Here is a 23,080-nt window from a genome sequence, read left to right as displayed (position 1 = left end):
TGATTCATTGTAACTTCAATACTTTTTTATGAGGTACAGTATTATGAGTGCTTAACAGGGCTTTGGATCTGGCAATAAAAAAGGCAATGACACCAGCGTTACAAAGGTTTAATTTATGATGTAGCTATGTAGCTGTTTGGCTGTACTGAATTGTACTAGAGATTAAGGTAATGCAATTGCATGTTATAGCAACACTGTGTATTAATGTCCTAGGGACAGCTGCAGTCAGAATGATTTTTAAGTCTATACAAAATATATTAAACAAGTCGCATCACAAGCAACTGATCCAGTAAAGTATGCACCTCTCTGACCTGCGGCCCTAATTTAAATGGTGGGCAAGGGTGATGTTGCCTAGTTATTAAACTACCTTTAGTTAGACTTTGCATTTAAGACGTTTTAGGGTTTTGCCCAATTAGGGCCCTCTCTGTTAAATGGATTGGCTACTAAATAGACTGGCCATGATTAAGTTAAGCAGTACCCAATACCTGTGCACTCCAAAAACTGCAGCAAAGCGCTATAAAGCAAATGGTGGCTAATGTGCAGGTTTGAGGAGCCATGCTTGGCTTTTCTGTTCCATTGAATGTTTTATGAGCCTATTCCTCAAGGCCAGGGATCAAATTGAGTACTCATGTATTTTTCACTGAACATCCCTGGTACTTACAGCTATCTCAGTCAATATGCACAACACATAAAGGATTGTAAACAGACATAAAGGCCAGAACAGATGGATGGATGGACAAATACAGCGCACACCGTATTTGTCTGTATTTGTCCACTCCGTTTTTGGCACCCCTAGTAAAGATGAGTACAGAGAGGTAGAAAAACATCATCGTTGCAAAATATATTTCACAATGAAAACAATGAGGAAAATTCAACCTTGAAGAGAGGCCATTTTATTCTAAGAAAACAAAAGTCCTTATAATTAAAGAAATGTTTCAAACAAAAACACACATGGCACAATCATTAGCACCCCAAATTAACTGTAATGTTTCTCATATGAAACATTTCAATTGTAATCAGAGTGCTTATGAACTTTCAAGCAGAAATACATAATTTCCTGTTTCATTATAATTTGGTATTCGGTATAAATATAAAGTCACACAGAGGTCAAACGCCCTGGTCATTCTTCAACGTGGGAAAGACACAAAAATACACCATTCAAATTAGGGGAAAGTGTATTGACGTCAGTAAGTCAGGGAATTGGGATAAAAAGAATCAGGTACTTGGTTGAAAATGCTCTTATTTACAGTTAAAACAACAGTTAAGCAATTCAGATCAAATGGAGCTGTTACAAACTTGCCTGTAAAGGGATCCATGTCTATCCTGCCCTATACACACAGTGATGTGGATGGCAGGAGGAGGAACGCTATCTAAGGATCACTGCAGGACAGATGCAGATAGCATCTTCGGATCACCAAGTCTAAAACAACATGAAATGACCTCTATGCTGACAGATTACTTAGAACGCATTCAAGGGAAAAGCTTTTCATGCCATTTAACTACAAGCTGGAGTTGCTACAGAGAGTTTACCTAGAATCATGTTCTATGGTCAGATGATAAGAAAATTGAGCTTTTTGCCAACACACATTCAATGTAGGTTTGGCATACATAGAAGAATGACTATACTGAAAAGAGCCCCATGCCTAAGATGGCCTAAGTCTGTGATGTTCTAGGGCTGTTTTTAATCCAAAGACTCTAGGAACCTCATCTGAGTTCATGGCATCATGAAATACCTTTCATGACATTTCTAAGAAAATTTGGATGCCTCGACCAAGACACTAAAAGTAGGTCATGATTGGATCATCCAGCTGGTCAACGATCCAAAACATATGTCCAGATCAACACCAAAATGGTTTACTGAACACAGAATCCTGGCAAGGTTTCTGGCGAGGTTATCTCAGTTCCCTAATCTGAACATAGAAAACCAGTGGGGTGAGTTTAAGAGGTGAATGCAAAAGAGAGGACCTAGGAATTTGGACGATATGAGATATTCTGTAAAAAGGACTCCTCTCAAATCCCCTGCTTTGTACTCTCTAACTTTAGTAGATGCTATGAAAAGACAAAGAGCTCTTTTATTGCTACAAAGAATTAAATACATGGGTGCCAATAATTGTGGCACATGTGTTTAGGTGACGTTTCGGTGAAGTCTGGTGAAGAGTGTGAGGCTTGAAACGTCACATATGGTGTAATTCTAAACAAGTGGAAAAAAGGGGAGCTAGTGTGCGGATATTCCTTATGTTTTTTTAATTGAGACACTAACATAAAATGGTAAAATATTATTTTTTTACTCCAATATATATGTAGAGAGTGCTGTATATAGATAGCTTAATGTACAGACAGACAGACAGAGAAAATAAATATCAGCTGATATCTATCAACTTCTACATTAACAGGGCTCTACACTAACATTTTTTTCCAGGAGCACTTGTGCGCCCAAGTTAAAAAATTTAGGAGCACAGACAAAAATTTGGGCGCACAGTCAGTTCTGTACTTAACTTAAACATAATCTAACATTACACTGCAGCTAACACTTAAACATGCCAGTGCACCAATTGCGAATATTAAGAATGACTGACAACATTTAGGCTACAGGAAATTTTAAAGATCAGTGCCTACTTTATTTTCAGTCTGTTCTATTTTCCTACATTTTGTTAATGTAAAATAGTATAATACATTGCCATATTTGCATTTAGCCTGTATATCAAGTATCCTGCCAAATGTAGGCTAATTTATTTATTTGTGAATCCATCTGTAGCTAATCCAAATATGCCCATGGTGACTTATCTGACTGCATACTGCCTAATACTACTACTAAAACAGTCAATTTTCTCTTCCACAAAACCCATATAGGCTAATCAAGGATATATATATATTTTATACTTTTACTTTTTATTTGAAATATCTGCATTGATGGGGGCAGTAGGCAAACGTTAGGCCTACTTTCGTTTTGCACTTCAGCTTGTAGCCTATTCGGTGTTTAAACTAGATGTACCGCATAGTGGTACAAAATATGACCGCCGCTCAGTCCTGTACATCCATTCCGCGAAAATAAATCACACTTCAATTTGTCTCCATCTTTTACTCCATCCCCCACTCTTGAAACTTTTGTGTATGCTTGTTTGGCATGCCTGAGTGTGTGTGCGGCTGCACAGAAAGTAGCCTACTTGTGCTGAAAAGGTGAATAGATTGTAGAATAGCCAAAGAAGATGAAGCATTGTTATAAAACCTTTAAAATCTCTAAACAATCACAAGTAAGGCAGGTCATCACAGTTCATCCATTGCAACTGGATTGATGAAAGGTCACTTACACCTGTAGGCTACATTGTATTTGGGAAAAGCAAAAGGTATCAGCATAATGTTATTTATTTATTTATTTATTTTGTATGTATTTATAAACAAAAACATCTCTGTCAGTTCCATGCCGTTTTCAACAGCTATCAAAAACAAAGGTCATTTTTGGATGGATGGATTTTTTGTGAATGTTTCTTCTTCTACATAAGATTTTAGTCATCTTTAGTTCATGTAATACTTTATTGTCAATGCACAAATTAAGTAACAGTAGTCTGAAACGTTATTGTTAATGCACAAATTAAGTAACAGTAGTCTGAAACGAAATGCTGTTTTACATCTAACCAGTGGTGCAAATAACTGACATGTCCAAATGGGCCTTGATGAAATGCGTCGCTAGACTGTTCATACACATTTTAACGGGCCAAAGTTGAAGAGCTTTTGTCCGTTATTGTTCGTGCAAATATAGGCTGATTCATGTTCCCTTGCATTGTGTAACTGAGGTCCATGGCTAGTCTGACTTTCATCAGACCAAGCTCAATCTTTTAAGAAATCAAAAAAAATAAATAGCGGAGCAGATCAGGCTGGGTTCACCCAGCCTAGTCCATAGGCACCCGATATTGTTTAATTTTCAGATTGAGATATACACGCTCTGGCTATTCTAAATGCAAAAATGCATTAGGGAGTTATGACAAAACTGTCACTAACAAACTAGATCCTAATAGAAAGCTGTTAGCTTCCCTAAGCTACAGGTAGGATTATAAGGTAGGCCTATTTACAACATAAATTGTCAATAGGCTATGCTGGCGACACAAATAAAATCTCCTTTGGAAACCAATGGCTTACAACTTACAGTATCAAGCGGACTTAAACTGCCATATCGCGGCTTAAAAGTTGTAATAACATTCACGCAGTTCCATGAGTCAAGGAAAGCGAATGAAGTAGCCACTTCTAAATGGGACCCACTACACAGTAGCTTAAGGTGTGTTGCTAAAGCAGCCATAATGAAATGAAGGTGTCATTGTTTGGATACTTCACACACACGTGCTTTTTAATTTCACAGACTACAACTACCAAGCTGTAATCAAAGCACATCGATTCCCCTATCACACCCTGCACGACTTAAAAACAAAATAAACAGGCGCCTCAGTCTCACGCATGTATAGGCAAAACTGTATCAGACCGTGTAACGTTGGTAAATCTTCCATTGCACAGAATGATTTTGTAGCACGTGCAATAAATGACAGTCGAAAGATACAAACAGTGCTGCTATCAATTTGCTTGGTATAACCGCATTTATAGTTTTCTACAAATGCAATCAATCAAATGGGCCTCCATCACTCAACCAACGCTAACGGTAACATTACCTAGGTCCTTATTGATATTACAAGATTAACGTATTCTGCAGTAAAACCAAGCATGTCCGATAAACATCCTCACTTCATCCTCACTTACACTTCATGTGAACATCGTCCTGTCCTTATTAGATGTTCGCTGCGGTAAATTACAGTCCTTGTAGGAAGTGTCCATTATTTTTTCAACCCACTTTTAACTTCCAAAAAAATTACGTCTCACTGCAACGATGCGCCATCTAGTGGACAAACGACTACTTATCGCCAATACTGAAAATGCAGCCATGATGATGATGATGAATATTTTGGCTTTCTTTTGATCCTATTGAATTTGTAATTATGTATCGGGCGTTCTAATACCGATAGTATGTGGGTGCCTGTGTGTGTGCATGTTTATATGTGTGCACCGCCATTTACAGGCCAATGAGTGTACAGTCACTAAATGTACACATAACCTAATTTTTTTAGCCCCCCATGGATGAAATTCTACGAAACTTGGCATACCCCCAGACCCCCAGAGAATGCCAGGTCAATCATACACATAAAATTTGGTGCAGTTCTGAACATCTTAACTGAAGATAGGGGCGATTAAAGCAGAATAATATTGCATTTTCATTTTTTACCGGGGGGGCAAATCACAAATGAGTGATTATGAGCCAGGTTGATGTGGGCCCTTGAGACCAACATACCATAAAAGATTCACAGAGAACTGTGTCTGCCCTACCCTCCTTTCAGGGGGTCCAGTCCAGCGGGGGGCTGCAGATGAAAACGAAAAATGACGGTTCCATGCTATCCATGTGGGGGTACATGCCCACCAAGTTTTGTGTACCCCGGTCTTTCAGTGTCCCGGGAATCCTTGTTGGTGTACGTCACTAAATGTACACATAAATTATTTTATTGTAAGGCCCCCCATGAACAAAAGTACACAAAACTTGGAATGCATTCAGAGGGTGTCATAATGATCCTACACTTTTAATTTCGTGCAGTTTTGACCTTGTCAGCCAGAGATATTGAGATGAAAACACCTAATTTTTTGCTTTTTAATTTTTAACTAGGTGGCGCTATACATGAAATAAGTGGTAATGGGATGGGTTGACATGCCCCCTTAAGACCAACATACAAAAAAAAAAGTGGACCTCCTAGGCCCCTACGGTTCTCGAGATATTCACAGAAAACTGTCTCCGCCACCTACAGGCCAGTTGGTGTATAGTAACATAAATTAATTTATTGTGTGGCCCCCCATGAACGGAATTCCACAAAACTTGGCGTGCATACATAGGGTGTCATAATGATCCTACACTTCCAATTTTGTGCAGTTTTGACTATGTTAGGTCACAGATACCTTCAATTACACCACCTCATTTTTACTTTTTTGTGTTTAACTAGGTGGCGCTATACATGAATTGAGTGGTTATGGAATGGGTTGACATGGCCCCTTGAGATCAACATACAAAAAAAAAATGGTCCTCCTAAACCCTACGGTTTTCGAGATATTTACAGAAAACTATGTCTGCCCTACCCTCCTTTCGGGGGTCCAATTCAGCGGGGGGTCTACAGATCAAAACGAAAAACGATGGTTCCACCCATGTGGGGTTACATGTCCACCAAGTTTCGTGTACCCCGGTCTTTCAGTGTCCCGGGAATCATTGACGGAAATTTGGGCAAAAAAAAAAAAAAAAAAAAAAAATTTGACTAAACCTATATGACCGCCGCTTCGCTGCGCGGCGGTCATAACAAGCATGCAAACAAGCAAGCAAGCCTGGAGTTGTCAGTAGCGTTCTACCTTTGAATAAAATGGGAGTATTACGGGAAGCTACTTTTGTGCCTGTTCGCTACAGCTATATTTTGCATATTGCAGCAAATACGTCAACTGGGCTAAAAGGCATGTTAGGTTACCTTTCCTTCTCTCACTGCATTCTCAGAATCTCATCCTGTTCCTACGATATCCGATGAATTCGGTGGATAGAAGAACTAATTTCTTACATTTTTGCATCTTGGCTGGCTAGTCTAACTTTCCGAAACTGCTAACGTTGATGGGAGGTGTAGTTTTTATGCTGCATTCGCGACGTGATTCTATGGTTTGCACCAGTAATGTTTCTTGATGTTGCGGTGTATTTTGTAGACAAAGATTGACATGGTTAGAAGTCATTCGCACCAGTGCGCCTAAATATTTTTTTGCACTCGCACGCCATCATTTTTACTCGCATGTGCGAGTAAAATGGGCGCACTGTAGAGCCCTGATTAAGCATGATATCTGAAATCTCAGTAAGGAAATTGTATACTGTGCATTCACTTTGTTGATTTTACAAATTGATATATCATACAGACATATCTCTACTGTTTTTGTTATTTACTGTAAGTGCATTTATTTATATACAATATTTGCCACTTTTATTGATTATTGCTATTAACGCAAGGTAGAGAAATATAAGGCAGTTGGTATGATAATAAATATTTTAGTTGGGGAAAGATTGTTTTTTGCAAGATTCATTCTGCAGAGGATATTGGACAGAAATGATGGTGGTGTTCACAAGTAATTGCTTGTCACATTTATTGTTGTGGGGAACAAAACATGTCTGTTTTTTCTATAACAGGGGTGACATTTCGGGACCAGCATTGTTGCCTGTGCTGAAAATGCCATCTTCTGCCTTTGCTCATTGTGCACACACAACTGGCATCACAAATGCAAAGGGTGGTGTCTCTTCTTTGCACGAAATATAACTTCACAAGTCTTATGACACTCTGCAAGCTTTGTCAATACATTTTAAGTCACATTTAAACAGTAAACTGCAGTGCACCTTTATCCAGATAATAAGCAGTGTTGCAGTTATTTTGAAATGTAATCCATTACTGAGTACAGACTACACGCCAATATTTGTAATCCGTAACATAATCCATTAGATTACCAAAATAATGTAACATAATTTGAATACTTTTGGATTACTTCAAAATAAAAAAAAATAAAAAAAATTAAATACATTGAATAAAACTCACTCAGCAATCAAGATCATTTTGATGCTACACTGATATTTATGGAGAATAGCATGTCTGACATTGCCAATACACGCCCACAATGCCTTCTATATAATGTTACTCTCAGAGATTATTGCAAAATAATCTCTATGAGACATCTATGTCATCTATGAGTGGGCAGCCGTGGCCCACTGGTTAGCACTCTGGACTTGTAACCGGAGGGTTGCTGGTTCGAGCCCCGACCAGTGGGCCGCAGCTGAAGTGCCCTTGAGCAAGGCACCTAACCCCTCACTGCTCCCCGAGCGCCGCCATTGTAGCAGGCAGCTCACTGCGCCGGGATTAGTGTGTGCTTGACCTCACTGTGTGCTGTTTGTGTTTCACTAATTCACCGATTGGGTTAAATGTAGAGACCAAATTTCCCTCACGCGATCAAAAAAGTATATATACTTATACTCTACTGTATGTGATGATGTCATAAAAGTGCAAAATGATGGAAGCTAATTGCTGCTGACTTATGCCAAGCAGACACTGTGATGTTGACCTGATTTTAGCCCAGAATCAGATGGTTCTGACAAACTTTTAAATCTGGGGCCCATTGCACAAAAGCAGAATTAAGACATCCGGGATAAGTTACTGAGCTGTACACAATGAATCCAAAACAAGAGTGTACAGGCTTAATTGGTTGCTCAAAGACCAAGCCAGGATGAGCAGACATGGATTCATCAAGCCAGGTGAAACCTATCCTGGATAAGTGCGCGCTTACGACTCCCTCAAATAGACCCCGCCACCGATCATAGATAAAGTAGGTAGCGATAGCCTTTTCACAACAGCAACAAACAGCAACACCTCTGTTTAGGAGAATATTGCAACTAGTGTCGCGACCACCACGCACAAAATTCTTACGGCACTCCCCTGACGTCACATTGTCGCATGACAGGTCGGGAATGGCGAGTATGTAAAAGTTAATTAATGATCACAAATGTTTAAATAATGACAGTGGGTCTAGTTATATGTGTAGTACAATGTGTAGTGGGCAGTGGAATAACTATTGGTTTCCATTTGTGGTGACTGCTGACTGAGATAAGGGATGAGATTAATAAATAGATCCTGGAACAACCTGGTCTGGAGCAGGCTAGCTCCACAGAATAATTCGCCATGGTGACTTATACCATAACATATTCTGCTGCCCCCTATCCGGCTTTTGTGCAACCGGATCACGGATAAATTGAGCCAGGATAACCAAGATATCCCGGCTTAATCCCTTATCCCAGTTTTGTGCAATGGGCCCCAGGTATGTCCAATTTGTTGTGTAGTTTGAGCAGGCTCGCAACTAGAGCCCGACCGATGAATCGGTGTGGTGATAATATCTGCCGATATTAGCCATTTGCCGATCTATCAGTATCAGGGAGCTCCCCACGGAAGAAACTTTTATATATTCTAACATTTTAATGCATCATTCTGGTGCACTTTAAAATAAATTCAGGGGTTACAGTTGCTTATTTTTATCTATGGATGGAAATATTTGTGCTGTAGCCTAAACTATTTTGCACTTCAGATTTTTAATCATGCACATACAGGTGGAATAGTTATGATGATACTGCAATAGGTTCACAACCACAAAGCATATGTGCTGAGTTTTACATTTCAGAAATGGTCAAAAATGGTGTATCTTTCAGCACTTCCTGAAATTATACAGAAGTGATCACCTGTCTTCAGATAGTTAATCTAAGATAAGATAGTTATCTTGGTCATTGTAATATACAGCCTATGTATTGAAACACATAAACAAAATGTAATCAAGTAATCTTCGACAATGTAACTATAATCTGATTACACATTTTTTAATCTGGTCTGGTCTGATTATTAGTTACTTATATTTTGTAATCTGATTACATAATCCAGATTACTTGCAATTAGTTACTACCCAACCCTGATAATAAGCACTATCGCAATGTAGCACTAAAGGCCAAACAAGGTTCTCTTTGGAGCCAGTTCCCTGTCCACTCTGGATCATATTTCAGTGCACCTGTGAGAGACAGAGAGAGAGACCAAGGACAACGCAGGTCCCTGAGCGCACCAGTCATCTCTGTTTTCACATTAAATACAGACTGTTTACTAGCTGCAGCCTTGCAGTAAGCCCCTATAAGACAAGTTGACCGGCCAGCTGAGGTGTCCGACTCGTTTTACTCTACTGTTGCAGAGAGAAAAAAAGACATGCATACAAGCTCATGTGTACACCAAATGCCTCCCACCTGTAGTACAGAATCTCTATTGTTTCAAGTGTACACATACTATGAAAGGACTTTGCTGTTCTCACTCGGTTCATGGAGTTTCAAGGTCATTCTTCTGCCGTCGCTTAAGGTTTTCTCAAACCTTTCACCTACTCTCATGACTTTTTTTGATATCACTACACAGCATCACATCTTGTATTCACTTACAGTATTTGCAAGTCATTAATCTCACATAAATGTATGCTAGAATTGATTATGCATAAGATCTGCAAATAAAATTATTGAAATTGATGTTATTGCTAAAAATATCTATTGAACATCTTTATATAATGCGAGAAGAAGTTTCTGAGTAAAAGAATACAAGAATTTAGACAGAAAGGATTTCACCACTGGATTAAAACAAGTTACAAAAGCTGTGCTCACTGTGAAGGTTAAATACTGTTGTTTATTTACAGCTCAATCGATTGATTGCTTGCACTTGTTTGGACCTAAAAAATGCATTAGGCATACTTAGCATGCCAATAAAACAGGTTATTTAAGTGCTGTAAGTCAGGTATAGATCACACTGCTTCTTGTTTCAGTGAACTAGCCTCTATCAGGACAGGTCATTATTCCAATCACTACTGGATCCAGAAACGGGACCATCACTGCCAGTCTATTTTGCCAGCACAATCACTACTGGGACTATACAGTCTGGAAACTGTCACTTGACAAGTACTGTAGGTGGCCTGGATGATTTTCTACAGTACTATCTATACAAGCAAGCTTTGGGATGTGGTTTATTTAATAACAGACTTCCTGACATTTCAAATAACTAATCCAATTGGTTGGCACAATGTCATGTTGGCACTTCATCAGATGTTTCCCCACCATTTTTACCGCATATAACAAACTGGGGCACAGAGAGACGCAGTAAAAGTGCATTACCTACATGTGAATGATGTGATGGCACCAAAGCTTCCTGTCAGATGGATATGCTGTCACTCACAGGACAGATTGCTTCAGAGACCTTTAAATTATTATTATTTTGTAATATTATTAATATATTATGTATATATATATATATATATATATATATATATATACATGTAATTTTTTGTTGTTGCAAATGTGTGGTTTTATGGATCGTTTCATTTAAGTGCCCAGTATCTTCATTGGTAAGGTGGTCAAACTGTGACATGCGGGCATTAGCCTCAGATGGGGAAACTGTAGGGACAATATTAGGAAGCCAGTGGGAGGTGGTGACTCCTCGTCAATCATAGCTGATGAGCATGCTGACTGGCTGCATCTGATAGCCCCACGTATCTCATGGCCAACTGCCAACTACCTTCCAACTTATCTGGGTCTCAGGTGGAATGCACAGTGTGATACTACAAATCTGATAATAGGACCACAGTGAAATGTTATTAAAATGATCCAGTGAAATCTTGAATACAGAGAAGTATGCAAATTCAACTATGCAAAGACTGTTAAAAAACATGATATATAGACTACAACAGACTAACCTTAAACACAATATGAAGAGACTTTGCTGCAGTGATTGAAAAAGCTATTTTTGCTGGTGTTTGGTAGATTTTAGTATGCTGGTCCTGCACTTGAGGCAGACAGTACAATTTGGTTTGGAGCTCTGCTCAGTGCTCCTTCTGCTTCTATTAGATAAGCTGCCATGATTTTGGCAGTTCGGTCCACAATGTTTCCATTTGAAAATAGACAAAAAAACGATCAACTGTTTACCTGATAAGGGGGTCTTTTAGAGCATAGTAAATCCTCATAGATGATGTTTTTTTCTAATTAATGCATACAATTGACACCATAACATTCACTGCTGAAGAGACCAATTAAAACAAAGTCCTGAGGAAAACTAACTCAATCAGGACAGTCATTAGTGAGCTCTAGGAGGGCTTCAGAGAGCCAAGTCAAAGTCAGGATAATGATTACTGCCAAGTGTCAAGTGATGGACTTACGCTAGAAGTCCTCAGAGCTGATAGGTGACATATTTCATTTGATCCACACCTGAAGGTCTGAATGGTGTCTCTGAAAAGCCCTGTGAGCACATAAAAGAGACAATAGACACTACAAAATAAGGGTTTATTTCCTTAAACAAAAAATACATTTGAAATCTAGGGAATGAATACAAAAGCAAAGCACAAAACAGCACTGTGAGCTCAAGACAAGAATGTAAGCCACCTCTTTGAGGGCAAGCAGGGTGGCTCGGTGTGACTGCAGAACATCTGCAAATCCTGTGTGTGTTTACACTTTACTAAAATAGGAACGCATACAAACACACTAGGACCGAAACATAGGGGAGAACACACAAGCCATTCCGCCCCCAATGAGCCACCACCACCAACAAACACACACACACACACACACACACACACACACACACACACACACACACACACGCACGCACGCACACACACACGCGCACACACAGGCACACACACATGCGCGCGCGAGAATATATATGCATTCCTAAATCTCTAGACCATTCTATACCTTGATTGACTGATCGATTGATTGTTATAAAAGGGTGAACTCTTCTTTCCACCATGGTCCTTTTGTCTTTCTCCAAAACTCCCCCATGAACAGCTGGTGATTACCTGTCTCATGGGGAGCTTTGGAGATGACAGCTGGCTATATTTCTATCCCTATCCACCCAGCACACCTCCTACTCACACTCCCACTGGGTTCCTATAATCACCCATGACTCATGCACACACACACACACACACACACACACACACACACCGTACACACACACATTTACATATATAACTATATATGCAGACACACAGTTGTATTCACTGTTTCACTCAATGGATCGAAGCTCTAATTGGATTTGGTGTACCCATAGAGTTGACTGAATGCTATTGAGTGATAATGATTCCATAACACTATAGAGTTGTGAAATGAAGAGATAGAGAGTGAAAACTGTGTGTGTGTGTGTGTGTGTGTGTGCATGTGTGTTTGTTTGTGCATGCGTGTATGATCGTGAGTAACATTAATTAAACTCCTCGTAGACAAGCCTGTAGGTCTGCATTATCAGTCACCCAGTGCTGGCCTTCATGCTATCTCAGCATCAGTGTGGGCCTGTGATGTCGCTAATTTACCATCAGAGAGAGCTGAGGAGAATTTTATGCTAATGGGGCATGAATGTCAGCGCTTGACTGAGGACGGAGGCTGCCAGCCTGGATGCAGAGCTCCACAATGAGCCTCTGTCCCCGGATGGCTCTGAGGATAGATGGGTCTGTGGCCACTACGGACAGACATTCCATCACATTACGGTCCTTGAGCGCGCGGTGTTGATGATCAAGCGCAAGCTATGTGAGGAGCACACAGTGCACACAGACTGGAGCTAGTTCAGGGAAGCAGACACCTATGAGCAGCACATCTGCCTAAGAATACTAAGGATCACATGTGGCAGGGTCCGTCACCTTAACAGATTACAAGGCTACACTACAACAGACCAACAACAGTGCCATTGGCCTACCTGACAGCTTTGAAGCACAGAACTTCATGCGCAGACATGCAAGTCCACACGCATCCCTGAGGAACAGGTCCTCCGTCTGGTCCTGGCCGATATGAGGAAGACACTGTCCAGAGTCCACCCACACAAATCTGCAGGCCCAGACAACATACCAGGGAGAGTGCTCAGAGACTGCGCTGACCAGCTGGCAGATATTCTCACAGATATCTTTAACAAATCCCTGAGCCAGGCTGTGGTTCTTCATAGCTTCGAAAAAGACTACCATCATCCCAGTGACAAAGAAGTAAACGATGAAATGTCCCCTGTGCCCTGCAACACTAACCCCATACTACCCCAACTGTTGAACTGACAACGCTATCTCCTACACCCTGCACTCTACCTTATCCCACTTGTAAAAAAGACCTCTAATGTTCGCATAAAAAACTACCATCTTTTCCCATACAAGGACATCCGTTATCTTGTGATTTTTCCCTATGCAGGGTTCCCACTCAGGTCAAATGACTTTTACCTGACAAAAAAACTAAATTTCCATGACTTACTACTGTATATGATGAATAGTACAATATACCGACCAATAATCTGGGCATTGAAAAACAGTTGGGCTACTCAAGCAAGCAGTAAAGCTAATAACCAGATTTACACCAATTCTGCATGGAAATATGTTTGTATTAATGTCTTTTGGCAAGTACATTTCAAGTAGATTTCTAAAATTCCATGATATTCCATGTTCCATGGGAACCCTGTGGTGAAGTAACATGGGGATTTTGAATTATTGCACCTGTTAAACTCTGGTGGGGACAAAGAAGTCTGAAATGAGATGTTTTGCTTTACACACTTTTGCCTCTGTGATCTTTAGTATGTTAAGATGGACAACTTTTTTGCTACCCCAGAGCTAACTTGCTGTGCAACTTGCCATAAGTAGTTAGCTTTGATTAACACTCGGACCTTCTTATATGGGCTAAGATGGCAGTTTTGGGTCCTTTTTGTAGGCAAATCTTCAGAGGTCTGGAAGCCCCCCACCCCTTACCCCAATCTATTACCATCTTCCTAACACGCTGCGCACACAGAGCTTCTGCAATTTTCAAACAGCCTGCTTTCCCTTCTGCCATCAGATATATGGTGATAGTTGGGATGATGTAGTAGTTTAGTTATCAGACAGATATTCTATTCTTTAAAAGACAAAATAAAAACACTCCAAAAAACTGCATGCAGGGACTACATACAGCTATAACAAGCTTCATGTCTCAGCTCCTGCCTGGCCTGTGTGATTGCATCAGCATGCTACATTCATAAATTCTGCTTGTGTCTCAATTTCTGTCAAAGGTTATAAACAGATGTTGTTTTGGGGGGGGGCAAATGTGTAGCTTTTATGGCACAGTTGATGTTTTTTTGTCAGAAACTCAACTCAACAGGTGTATGCAGCAAATAAGCATCTAGACAGGAAATCACTGGACCATGAAGAACCAGATGTGAATCTCCCAGGGGAATTTGTGTGCCACATTGAGTAGACTACTGTATAATGGTTAGAAAAACCTTATGATATAACTGATCATTAATCAAAGTCCTGATACTCTAAATCACAGATGCTTGGCTTTAGGCCAGTGCTGCATAACTTTAGGCCAATGCTTTTTAAAGAAAGAAAAGAGGGGAGAAAAGGCACAGTTCCTTATACACATTATTGGCTCCTACGCTATAGCTAAATCTTTTTATTATGTTTTTTAGAGATCTATATTCTTTTTTTGTTAAATCTGATGATTTTATGTCCATGCTTGTTTTAGTTTGTCTTTATAACTTTGTACCTTCAAAAAGTGCTCTATAAATAAAGATTATTATTATCATCATCATCATCATCATCATCCAGCGACTCAGATTCATGGGCTCTGTGAAGCATGTGGAGAGCACATCTATTGTTAAGGGCACTATTTAAATCAATAACACTGAATTGAATGGAATGAGGCGATGCTGTGTGTAAAGTTGGCGTGCTTGCCCTTCATGTGACTCCAACAGGGGTACGGGAACTGGCACACTGAGTGCAGTGGGGGTGGGGAAAGCAGAGGGCAGCAGTAGTATACAGAGTGTTCTCTTTTCTCCACTGATGTGTGTAACCAGAGACTATTATTATAGGGGAGCCAACAGGGATCACAACAGCACCACGATTACTTAGATCATTTCAATTGCTGACATGAACATTATATTTCATACAAGAACCAAGACTGGATATCGATTTAAATAAACTTTCAAACATTTCAGCAGACATGTAAAGGCCTGTCAACAGAACTGATAAGGACAGCACAAATGCTTTAGAGAAAACAGATTCAACATCCATTGACATGAAATGTCAACCACTAAAGCATGCGCCCTCTGTCATTTCAGAACAAGAGTGGCATCCCCTAAGTCACCACTGCTAGACCAGCAATTCAGGCAAACTTCATTCGACACGTTTTGACTCAAAAACTTCATTTGGTCGAACCCCGATATAACTCCACTGAGAAATCCCACTTGCAAAGCGACTGTGCAGTGTATGTACCTGCATAAACCCGCCCGCTTTTTACGCATCTGATGTGTAGGTGTACAGAGGACTCCCATCCACGACCACATACCAGGAATTACGCCGAGTAAAACACGCTTGTGATTTGCCAGGTCTGAACCACCCTTTCAGTAGCCAACTTATTGAGAGAGTTTGTGGGCGGACCCTCCTTCGACGAGGAATATATTGTGCGGAGCACGCCATTGCAAGCCGGGTACTACTCCGTGTATCAGGGGTGAAGGTGCTCCAGAGGACTTTTGGCCACCGGGGGACGATAAAGCAAGTGTATCCATTCATTTCAAAGGGAAATAAAACAAACAAGAAATCAGCCACACAATGCCTGCAGACAAAGATGAAGGTGGATGGTCTAGTTATCTGTGGAATTCAGAGAGGAAGGAATTTCTAGGACGCACTGGTGGTAGTTGGTGTAAGTATGAATTTAGTTTAAACATGCAGTTAAGCTATTACCAATGCTTTCGATGTGCATAAAGGGTGTATCGGCATGTCATCCGTTCGGTTAATGTGGCTAAGGCGATAGCAGTGACCGAGCCGACGCTATGCCTCCTCCTCATCACGACTCGATGCAACACCTGTTTGATTTGACTTTGCAGCGGTTGTTGTACAGGGCAACGTGTAGATTCTTGGTCAATTGGAAATGTAGCCTAGTAATGACGCATAGGAGGATACAGATTTTGGAAGTGTTTCTGGAGGGTGACAGACTGATGGCTTTCCCTTTTGTTCAGAAACTATCAGTTAAAGTGTTCGCTCACTTGCTAGTTGTCGACACAAAATAAGCAATGGTTCTTTGTTTGAAGATGAGCAGTTGTTTCTTACCTCTTAGGTTGGTCTTTAAAGCTGAGCAAGGTGAAAATGTGATTAAGAAGGTTGCTGGGCGAACACTGCAAATGTCACTGAAAGTCACTTCTGCAAATAAAGCTTGATTTGACAGACTCGCACCTGCCACAGAGGTATGTAGACTTTTATGTGTGCACTGACGGGACCCAATGGCGCAGTTGGAGAGATGACTGACGTTGAAAAGTGTTCTCTGCTTAAATGCATTGGCAAGGAGACTCTCTTTAAATTAACCTTCATCACGAAAATCCGGCCTTATGACTACTACATGCTGAAAACTGTGAAAGGGTTAAAAATGCATCATCGTCCAAGGTGAGTCAAGGTGATTTGGCCTTCTCGTGTGGATCCGAAGGGTGTTTGCCTGTCTAATGTTTCTTTAGCTGTGGCTCTGGTGTCAGTGCCGCCAGCAATAGAAATCAAATTGATCAGCCGCCGTTTTCCTGCCCCGTCATTTTCAGTGATCAGTGTCTCGTCCTGAATATCAGCCCAATGTCATCTCTCTGAATCTCACGACATAAGATCAGTGACAATAGGAGGAGATGTTTCCTTGCAATATGCTTCATTCATTCACTTGTCTAAGCTGTGTAGAAAAAGTTAGCCGAAACTCTAACGTGGTTGCGACCTTGAAATTGCGCACGGGCGATTTTGGACAATACAAGTGATGGCCTAATGTCAAATTGAATTTAAGTGTTGATTATAGTATGATTTTCAAACATAAAGTAACCAATTTAAAAGAGAATAGGGTGCGGTTTAAGGTGCATGACATGAGAAGGCGACTCCAGACTGATTAGTATGCGCTAGACTACTACAGCGGAACTGAGGATGTCACGACTGGATTTTTTAGGTCGAAGGAAAAGTATTTTAAAAAAAACTTGAACGCCTTTGTAATCTTCACTCTTTTATCTTGTACTTACGTTTACGTGTGGTCAGTAAGATGCTGAGCAAAACGATGACCTTGGTGGTGATCTAGCATTGGTTTTTGCACCACATAGCTTACCTTTGCTGATTCAACTCCCGTCGTGACGCTGGGAAGTGTGTTATGGGTTCAGCTGAGAGGCACTGTCACAAAGCAGCACTTCGCATGTAATTTGTACATAACTACAACCAACAGTGTCAGCTAAATTTATGAAAATATAATTTGTTTATAATGCCCTTATCGAATATGCTGATTCAAGAGGAGGTGACATGCTGACACTGTCCTTGAGAGCTTCCTTTTTCCCCCTTTTTTTGTGTCATGTTGGCCAACACCAAGTAGCCTATTGATCGCTGACACTAAAGTGTCTTTGTGGCATAATAAACACTGTGAAAAGAGCTGTAATGTATTAACATTAAGGCACTGTTATACATAGCCACATGGTACTCTGTAAACGTGCTGTATAACCATGCTGTATGACATATTGTAGACCTACAGTTAGTATGAATGTATGTCTTTGATTATGGTAGTGGTGTTGACCACTGTTCTTTGAGTGGGTTTGAGGATAAGTTCTGCTGCAGCACTGCTAATGCAGTGGTGTAGACATATGCAATGTCACCTCTCCCAAATATGCAACGTTCACTAAAATGATACTTCTCAGGAATTTTCTGTACCTTAGGGTTCAGGTGTCTGGTTACCACTGCAGTTATTGAGCAAACTGTCTGTATGAAATAAAAACCCTTTTTATTTGTTTGAGGTAATTTGCCCTGGCAAAGGACCTTTCTGTAAGAACACGGACAGAAACTATTCCTCTGCAATAAAATATATTTTTCACCTTACAAAATGCATTTTTTTCTTTGCTCTGCCTCTCCCTCCCAAAGATCTGTGTGACAGTGACACTCTTGCTCTCTCCCCACAGTTAAAATCATTGGCTTCTACATCATCTTCTACAGCTTCCTGGCTGGCATATTCATTGGCACAATCCAAGCCTTGCTGCTCACCCTTAGCGTCTACAAACCCACTTGGCAAGACCGAGTTGCACCTCCAGGTAAGGACACACCACTCTCTTGTGTGGGGGGTGTATACTGTATTATCACAGCTTAAGTGTTTGTTTGTGGTGACAATGGACAAGCTAGCTCCCACACAGTAGTGGAAATGTTCCTTTTTTCTTTTCTGTCTTTTTTTTTTTTTGGTAGAGCAACATGAATGTGTGCTTTGTAGACATCCTGGAAGATGCAGATGATTGAAAGGGAGATGTTTTTTGAGATGGTGCACATACAGTAGACGCCTTTGTAGAAAATGAGCGGAAGTGTGTCTGCCTGCAATGTGGATAATAGCATCTTTGAACCCTTTCTGATCATGGGGGTGAATAACTTGTCTTTCCAAGCATTATCATATGCTCTACAGTGGAGTCTGGAGTGTATACTCCGTGACCTAACAGAGGACTTCTGTGTCAAATCATCCAGCTCTTTTTAAAAAGTGATGGCAGCTGTGTATCTTTTGAACGGCCATGGAATGTAATGGTCTGGAGAAGTTGGCCTCAGGCATACATTTTGGGAGAAGCTATGGCTGTTAGTGGCGATGCGGTTAGGGTGGCTTTCCCTCCTAAAATGCCTTCCTCTGTTAGCTCTTCAGGGCTAACACAAATATGAGTCCAAATGTTCCTTTTCAGTCACCATTAACACTCTCTAGATGAAGGGGGACTGCCAGAACGCTTACCATAGCTACTGTATTACTTGCTACGTTGCCATAGTTTTACAACTCTACTTATTTTGTGAACGGGGATTAAGAGGACAGGACAGTGAAAAATGGCTTACTGTCATGATGTTCTTGCTTCTCGTGTGTGTGTGTGTGTGTGTGTGTGTGTGTGTGTGGTAAATGGTCATAGGCGATGTAATCTAATATGATTTTCACCTGAGTATTCCAGCATTAAGGCATGGAGGTAGATATTCTGATGAGCAACTTTTCTCTTTATCAGGGGAACAAGTTTCCATTGTAGGCGGGGTTTCTGATGGCTGACGAGGAGTCCTCTTTTGTCAAAGAGGGATGCCACTCCATAGGAGAGGTGGTCTCTCTAGCTTATTGTAGATGTAGGTCATCAGCCTGAAGTTGGGTCACTCACAGAGGCTAAGAAGCAGCAGAAATACTTCAAGTTTGAACTTTGACATGATTGCAAAGGGAAAGAGATGGGAGTTTCTATGGAATGCAATTTTTGTAGAACAAAAAGGATAGGATAAGGGCCTTCCAGGAAATGTACATGAAAATGTATGAGGGCCATGTCATTTCTATGAGAAAATCAATGTCCTCAATGCATTTTCTTACTATGACTGGACTGTATCGCACTACAGTAATCTGTCTTAATACTACTTCTATCTTTTGCCCTAACAGGATTGACACATTCACCTCGCTCAGAAAAATCCGAACTAGCCTTCAACTTGAATGACGTAGAGACATATTTGAAGTATGCTAAGTCAATGCGGGATTTCTTGGAACCCTACAGTGATGAGAAACAAAAGGACCCGTTGAAGTATGAGGATTGTGGACGTAAGTTCCTCAGACCATAACACAATTGACTTTTTCTTTTATCATCCCTCATCCTGTAGAATCATAGTAGAAGCCTTAAAGGTTCAACTGGGAACCCTCATACTTTCCTTCATACTTTCCTCTTCGCAATTACAGTAATCTCTACAGTCCTTTGGAAAACAGTGTTCACTAGCGAAGTGAACGGTGGTGAAATCTGAGAAAAGGGGTTGTCCAAATCCCAAAGGAACTATATGGTGTGATTTGTAGGAGTTTGTGCATTGAACGTTTTACCAGCAGCACAGATGGCGTCAACTCTGATCCATGCTCCTCATTATTTAATCATAGACAAAAAATAAACCTGATGTATGCCTAGTGCTTGAGATGATGAACAAAAAGGTTAAAATGGGTGTCTGGTGTTCAACCGTTACATAATACATATTGCTATTTGCCAAAGCTTACATGGATACATGAGTGGAACTGCACCCAATGAAATTCAACCTGTTGGCATTTCCAGCTTCACCTAGCCCATACAAGGACCGGGGTGACTTTGATAGTGACATTGGCAGCCGAAGAGCCTGCCGCTTTGAGCGGACAATACTCGGGCCATGCTCTGGAATCGAGGATCGTGAGTTTGGCTTCAAGGAAGGAAAGCCTTGCTTGATCGTCAAGCTGAACAGAGTTGTGAATTTCTATCCAAGGGTAAATACCTCTATCTCCTTGCACACTGATTTGGTATTTCCTTGAAATAATATTTATTTAAAAAAAAATATTTATGATTTTGCAAATTGAAAGACACTACATGTACCTTTTGTTGATGTGTTATGTTAAGTGAAGGAATACTCACTTGGTTTTTGGGTGGTTCCTGGATGGCGTGAGATGACCCTGTTTGTATGTTAAAAGTTTCTCACCTCTCATTGGTTCACAGCCTCCAACCAACAATGAAAGCATCCCGGAGGATGCCCAGCAGAAAGTTCAACCCAATGTGATCCCTATCCACTGCACCCATAAGGTATCAGATGTCAGATTTCTGTTTTGGTCAACTAAAACAGACCAGACAAAGTGGCAAGACGTGTTATAGATATCAAATCGATAAAACCACACAAGCTGAGGTACTTTCCAGAGATCTTAGTATTAAAACACAATGTGTTGTTATTCCAAGTGGCAGTGAGGTAGCCCAAACAGGAATGGCATCCTAGTCCTCACTTACAATAAGGACCATTTGCAGTTTACATCCTTGTGTGTATCCTGACATTCTTGTGTAGAAATTCCACAAATTGTCAAGTGCTAGATGACGTGTCATTAGTGCTTTTGAGCTCATGTGGTCATTCTGATATGCTTCCATTCTTGGCGTCTTCATCTAATCCTTTCTATCCTTTCAGAGGGAAGAAGATGCCGGAAAGATCGGTGAGATCAAGTACTACGGCATTGGTAATGGCTTCCCGTTGCAGTACTATCCTTATTACGGCAAGATCCTGCACCCCCAGTATCTTCAGCCGCTGGTCGCCGTCCAGTTTGTCAACCTCACCATGAACACCGAGCTGCGGGTCGAATGCCGAGTCTTTGGAGACAACATCAAGTACAGTGAAAAGGACCGCTATCAGGGAAAATTTGACATTAAACTCCAGGTCACCAACTTATGACCTCAGTAATGACGCACATGATAGGTATTTCTTCTCTGACCTCCCCTCCTTTCATGCCTCCATTTCAAAACAAACTAAATGTCATTTAGGAGAGGGTAAAAAAAAAACCACCATGGGATGATCTAAAATATGACGTCAAAGCAAAACTAGTCTCGAACAAAAAAAAAAAAAACATTGCCACATATGGGACCTACACTTAACCTGTATGCTTTCCACTAGCTTCTCTGCTTCTGTCTAGGGTTAGAACGCAAAACTTCAGGAGGATTAGCAATAGTCTAAAAATATGTACTCTATAAAGGTGAGTAGTCTTTGAGCCACACTACATATTCATTTATTCCTGTAAATGAGAATTCCACTTCTAATGTAGCGAAGCAGTGTTTTGTCCCTTTAAGTACTGTTGCCTTTTGTGGTTTCATCGATTTTTTTCCTTTTTCTTATTGGAGTGTACTGTAGTTACATGTTGGTATGTTGGTTCTTTCAAAGCCATGTTGTAATCTATTTTTGCTTTCTTCTAATGTGAGCAAGCTTTAGCAGTCCAAGATGTGTATATATATGTATCTATGTATGTATGCTTGCTTACTGAAAATTCGGGTATGGTACACTCTGATCTCTGAAGGTCTGTGTGTGTGTGTGCGCGTGCGCAAGTTGGGTGGCTGCACTCCCTAAATATTTCTTTGTTCTTGTTTTTACTTTCATGCGATCATTACTTTGTGTGATTTCCTTAAGTATGATTGTTGGAGATTATTTTTTCTACACTTAAATTGATTTTTTTTTCTTTCTTTCTAAGAATCACGTGTATTAGGGAAAGGGGCCATTATCATAGTTTCATCTTTCTGTTTTGCTTTTTATTTGATCACAGATTACTTTTTTTCCAAGTCCGTAACACTTTTGCCTTTTCTGGGGGTAATGGTGCTAGCTCCAGTGCTTTTTAAAAAGAAATTCTCCTTTTGCTGTATGCATCATCATCATGATGTGGTGTCACTGTCTAATGAATGTTTTTGCCATTTACATGGTGGGACAATTTTACATTAATGCGGTTTTACATTTTGTTTTGTTTTATTCTGCATAATAGTGTCATGTCTAATTCCAAAACCAAAGTCACTGTGGGAGGAAAGTAGAGTTTTATCAGAAAGATTTCAGTGCCCCATAGTCAACGATATGTCGATGTTGAGCGCTCATTGAATGTCCAAAGTCAGTCCAACATTGGAGGTCAAATGTGGATCTATCAAGTCCATTGAATAATTTATTTAATCCAGATAAACATTAACATGAATAAAGTGGAGAAACTATT

General features: G+C 40.4%; 1 protein-coding gene and 1 long non-coding RNA gene across 2 annotated transcripts in view; one reads left to right on the top strand and one right to left on the bottom strand.

The window, feature by feature from the left end:
* The window catches only part of LOC125288732, a 27,147-nt gene extending 10,325 nt beyond the window's left edge, over positions 1 to 16,822 (bottom strand). Inside the window, exons 1-2 of the long non-coding RNA XR_007192522.1 lie at positions 16,696 to 16,822; positions 11,809 to 11,888 (exon numbers count right to left, since the gene is read on the bottom strand). This is a non-coding gene — a long non-coding RNA (uncharacterized LOC125288732). The remainder of the gene's footprint in view (positions 1 to 11,808; positions 11,889 to 16,695) is intronic.
* atp1b1b (ATPase Na+/K+ transporting subunit beta 1b) lies at positions 16,062 to 23,080 on the top strand. Its single transcript, XM_048235317.1, has 6 exons — positions 16,062 to 16,288; positions 18,546 to 18,674; positions 20,015 to 20,170; positions 20,664 to 20,848; positions 21,075 to 21,158; positions 21,529 to 23,080. Exons 1-6 carry the CDS (start codon positions 16,198 to 16,200, stop codon positions 21,787 to 21,789), a joined length of 906 nt encoding a protein of 301 aa, XP_048091274.1. The 5' UTR covers positions 16,062 to 16,197; the 3' UTR covers positions 21,790 to 23,080.

This window comes from Alosa alosa, chromosome 23, assembly GCF_017589495.1.
Source record: "Alosa alosa isolate M-15738 ecotype Scorff River chromosome 23, AALO_Geno_1.1, whole genome shotgun sequence".
NCBI classification, from domain to species: Eukaryota; Metazoa; Chordata; class Actinopteri; order Clupeiformes; family Clupeidae; genus Alosa; species Alosa alosa.
Note: the sequence above shows the minus strand (reverse complement) of the source record. Positions and strands in the feature narration are given on the sequence as shown.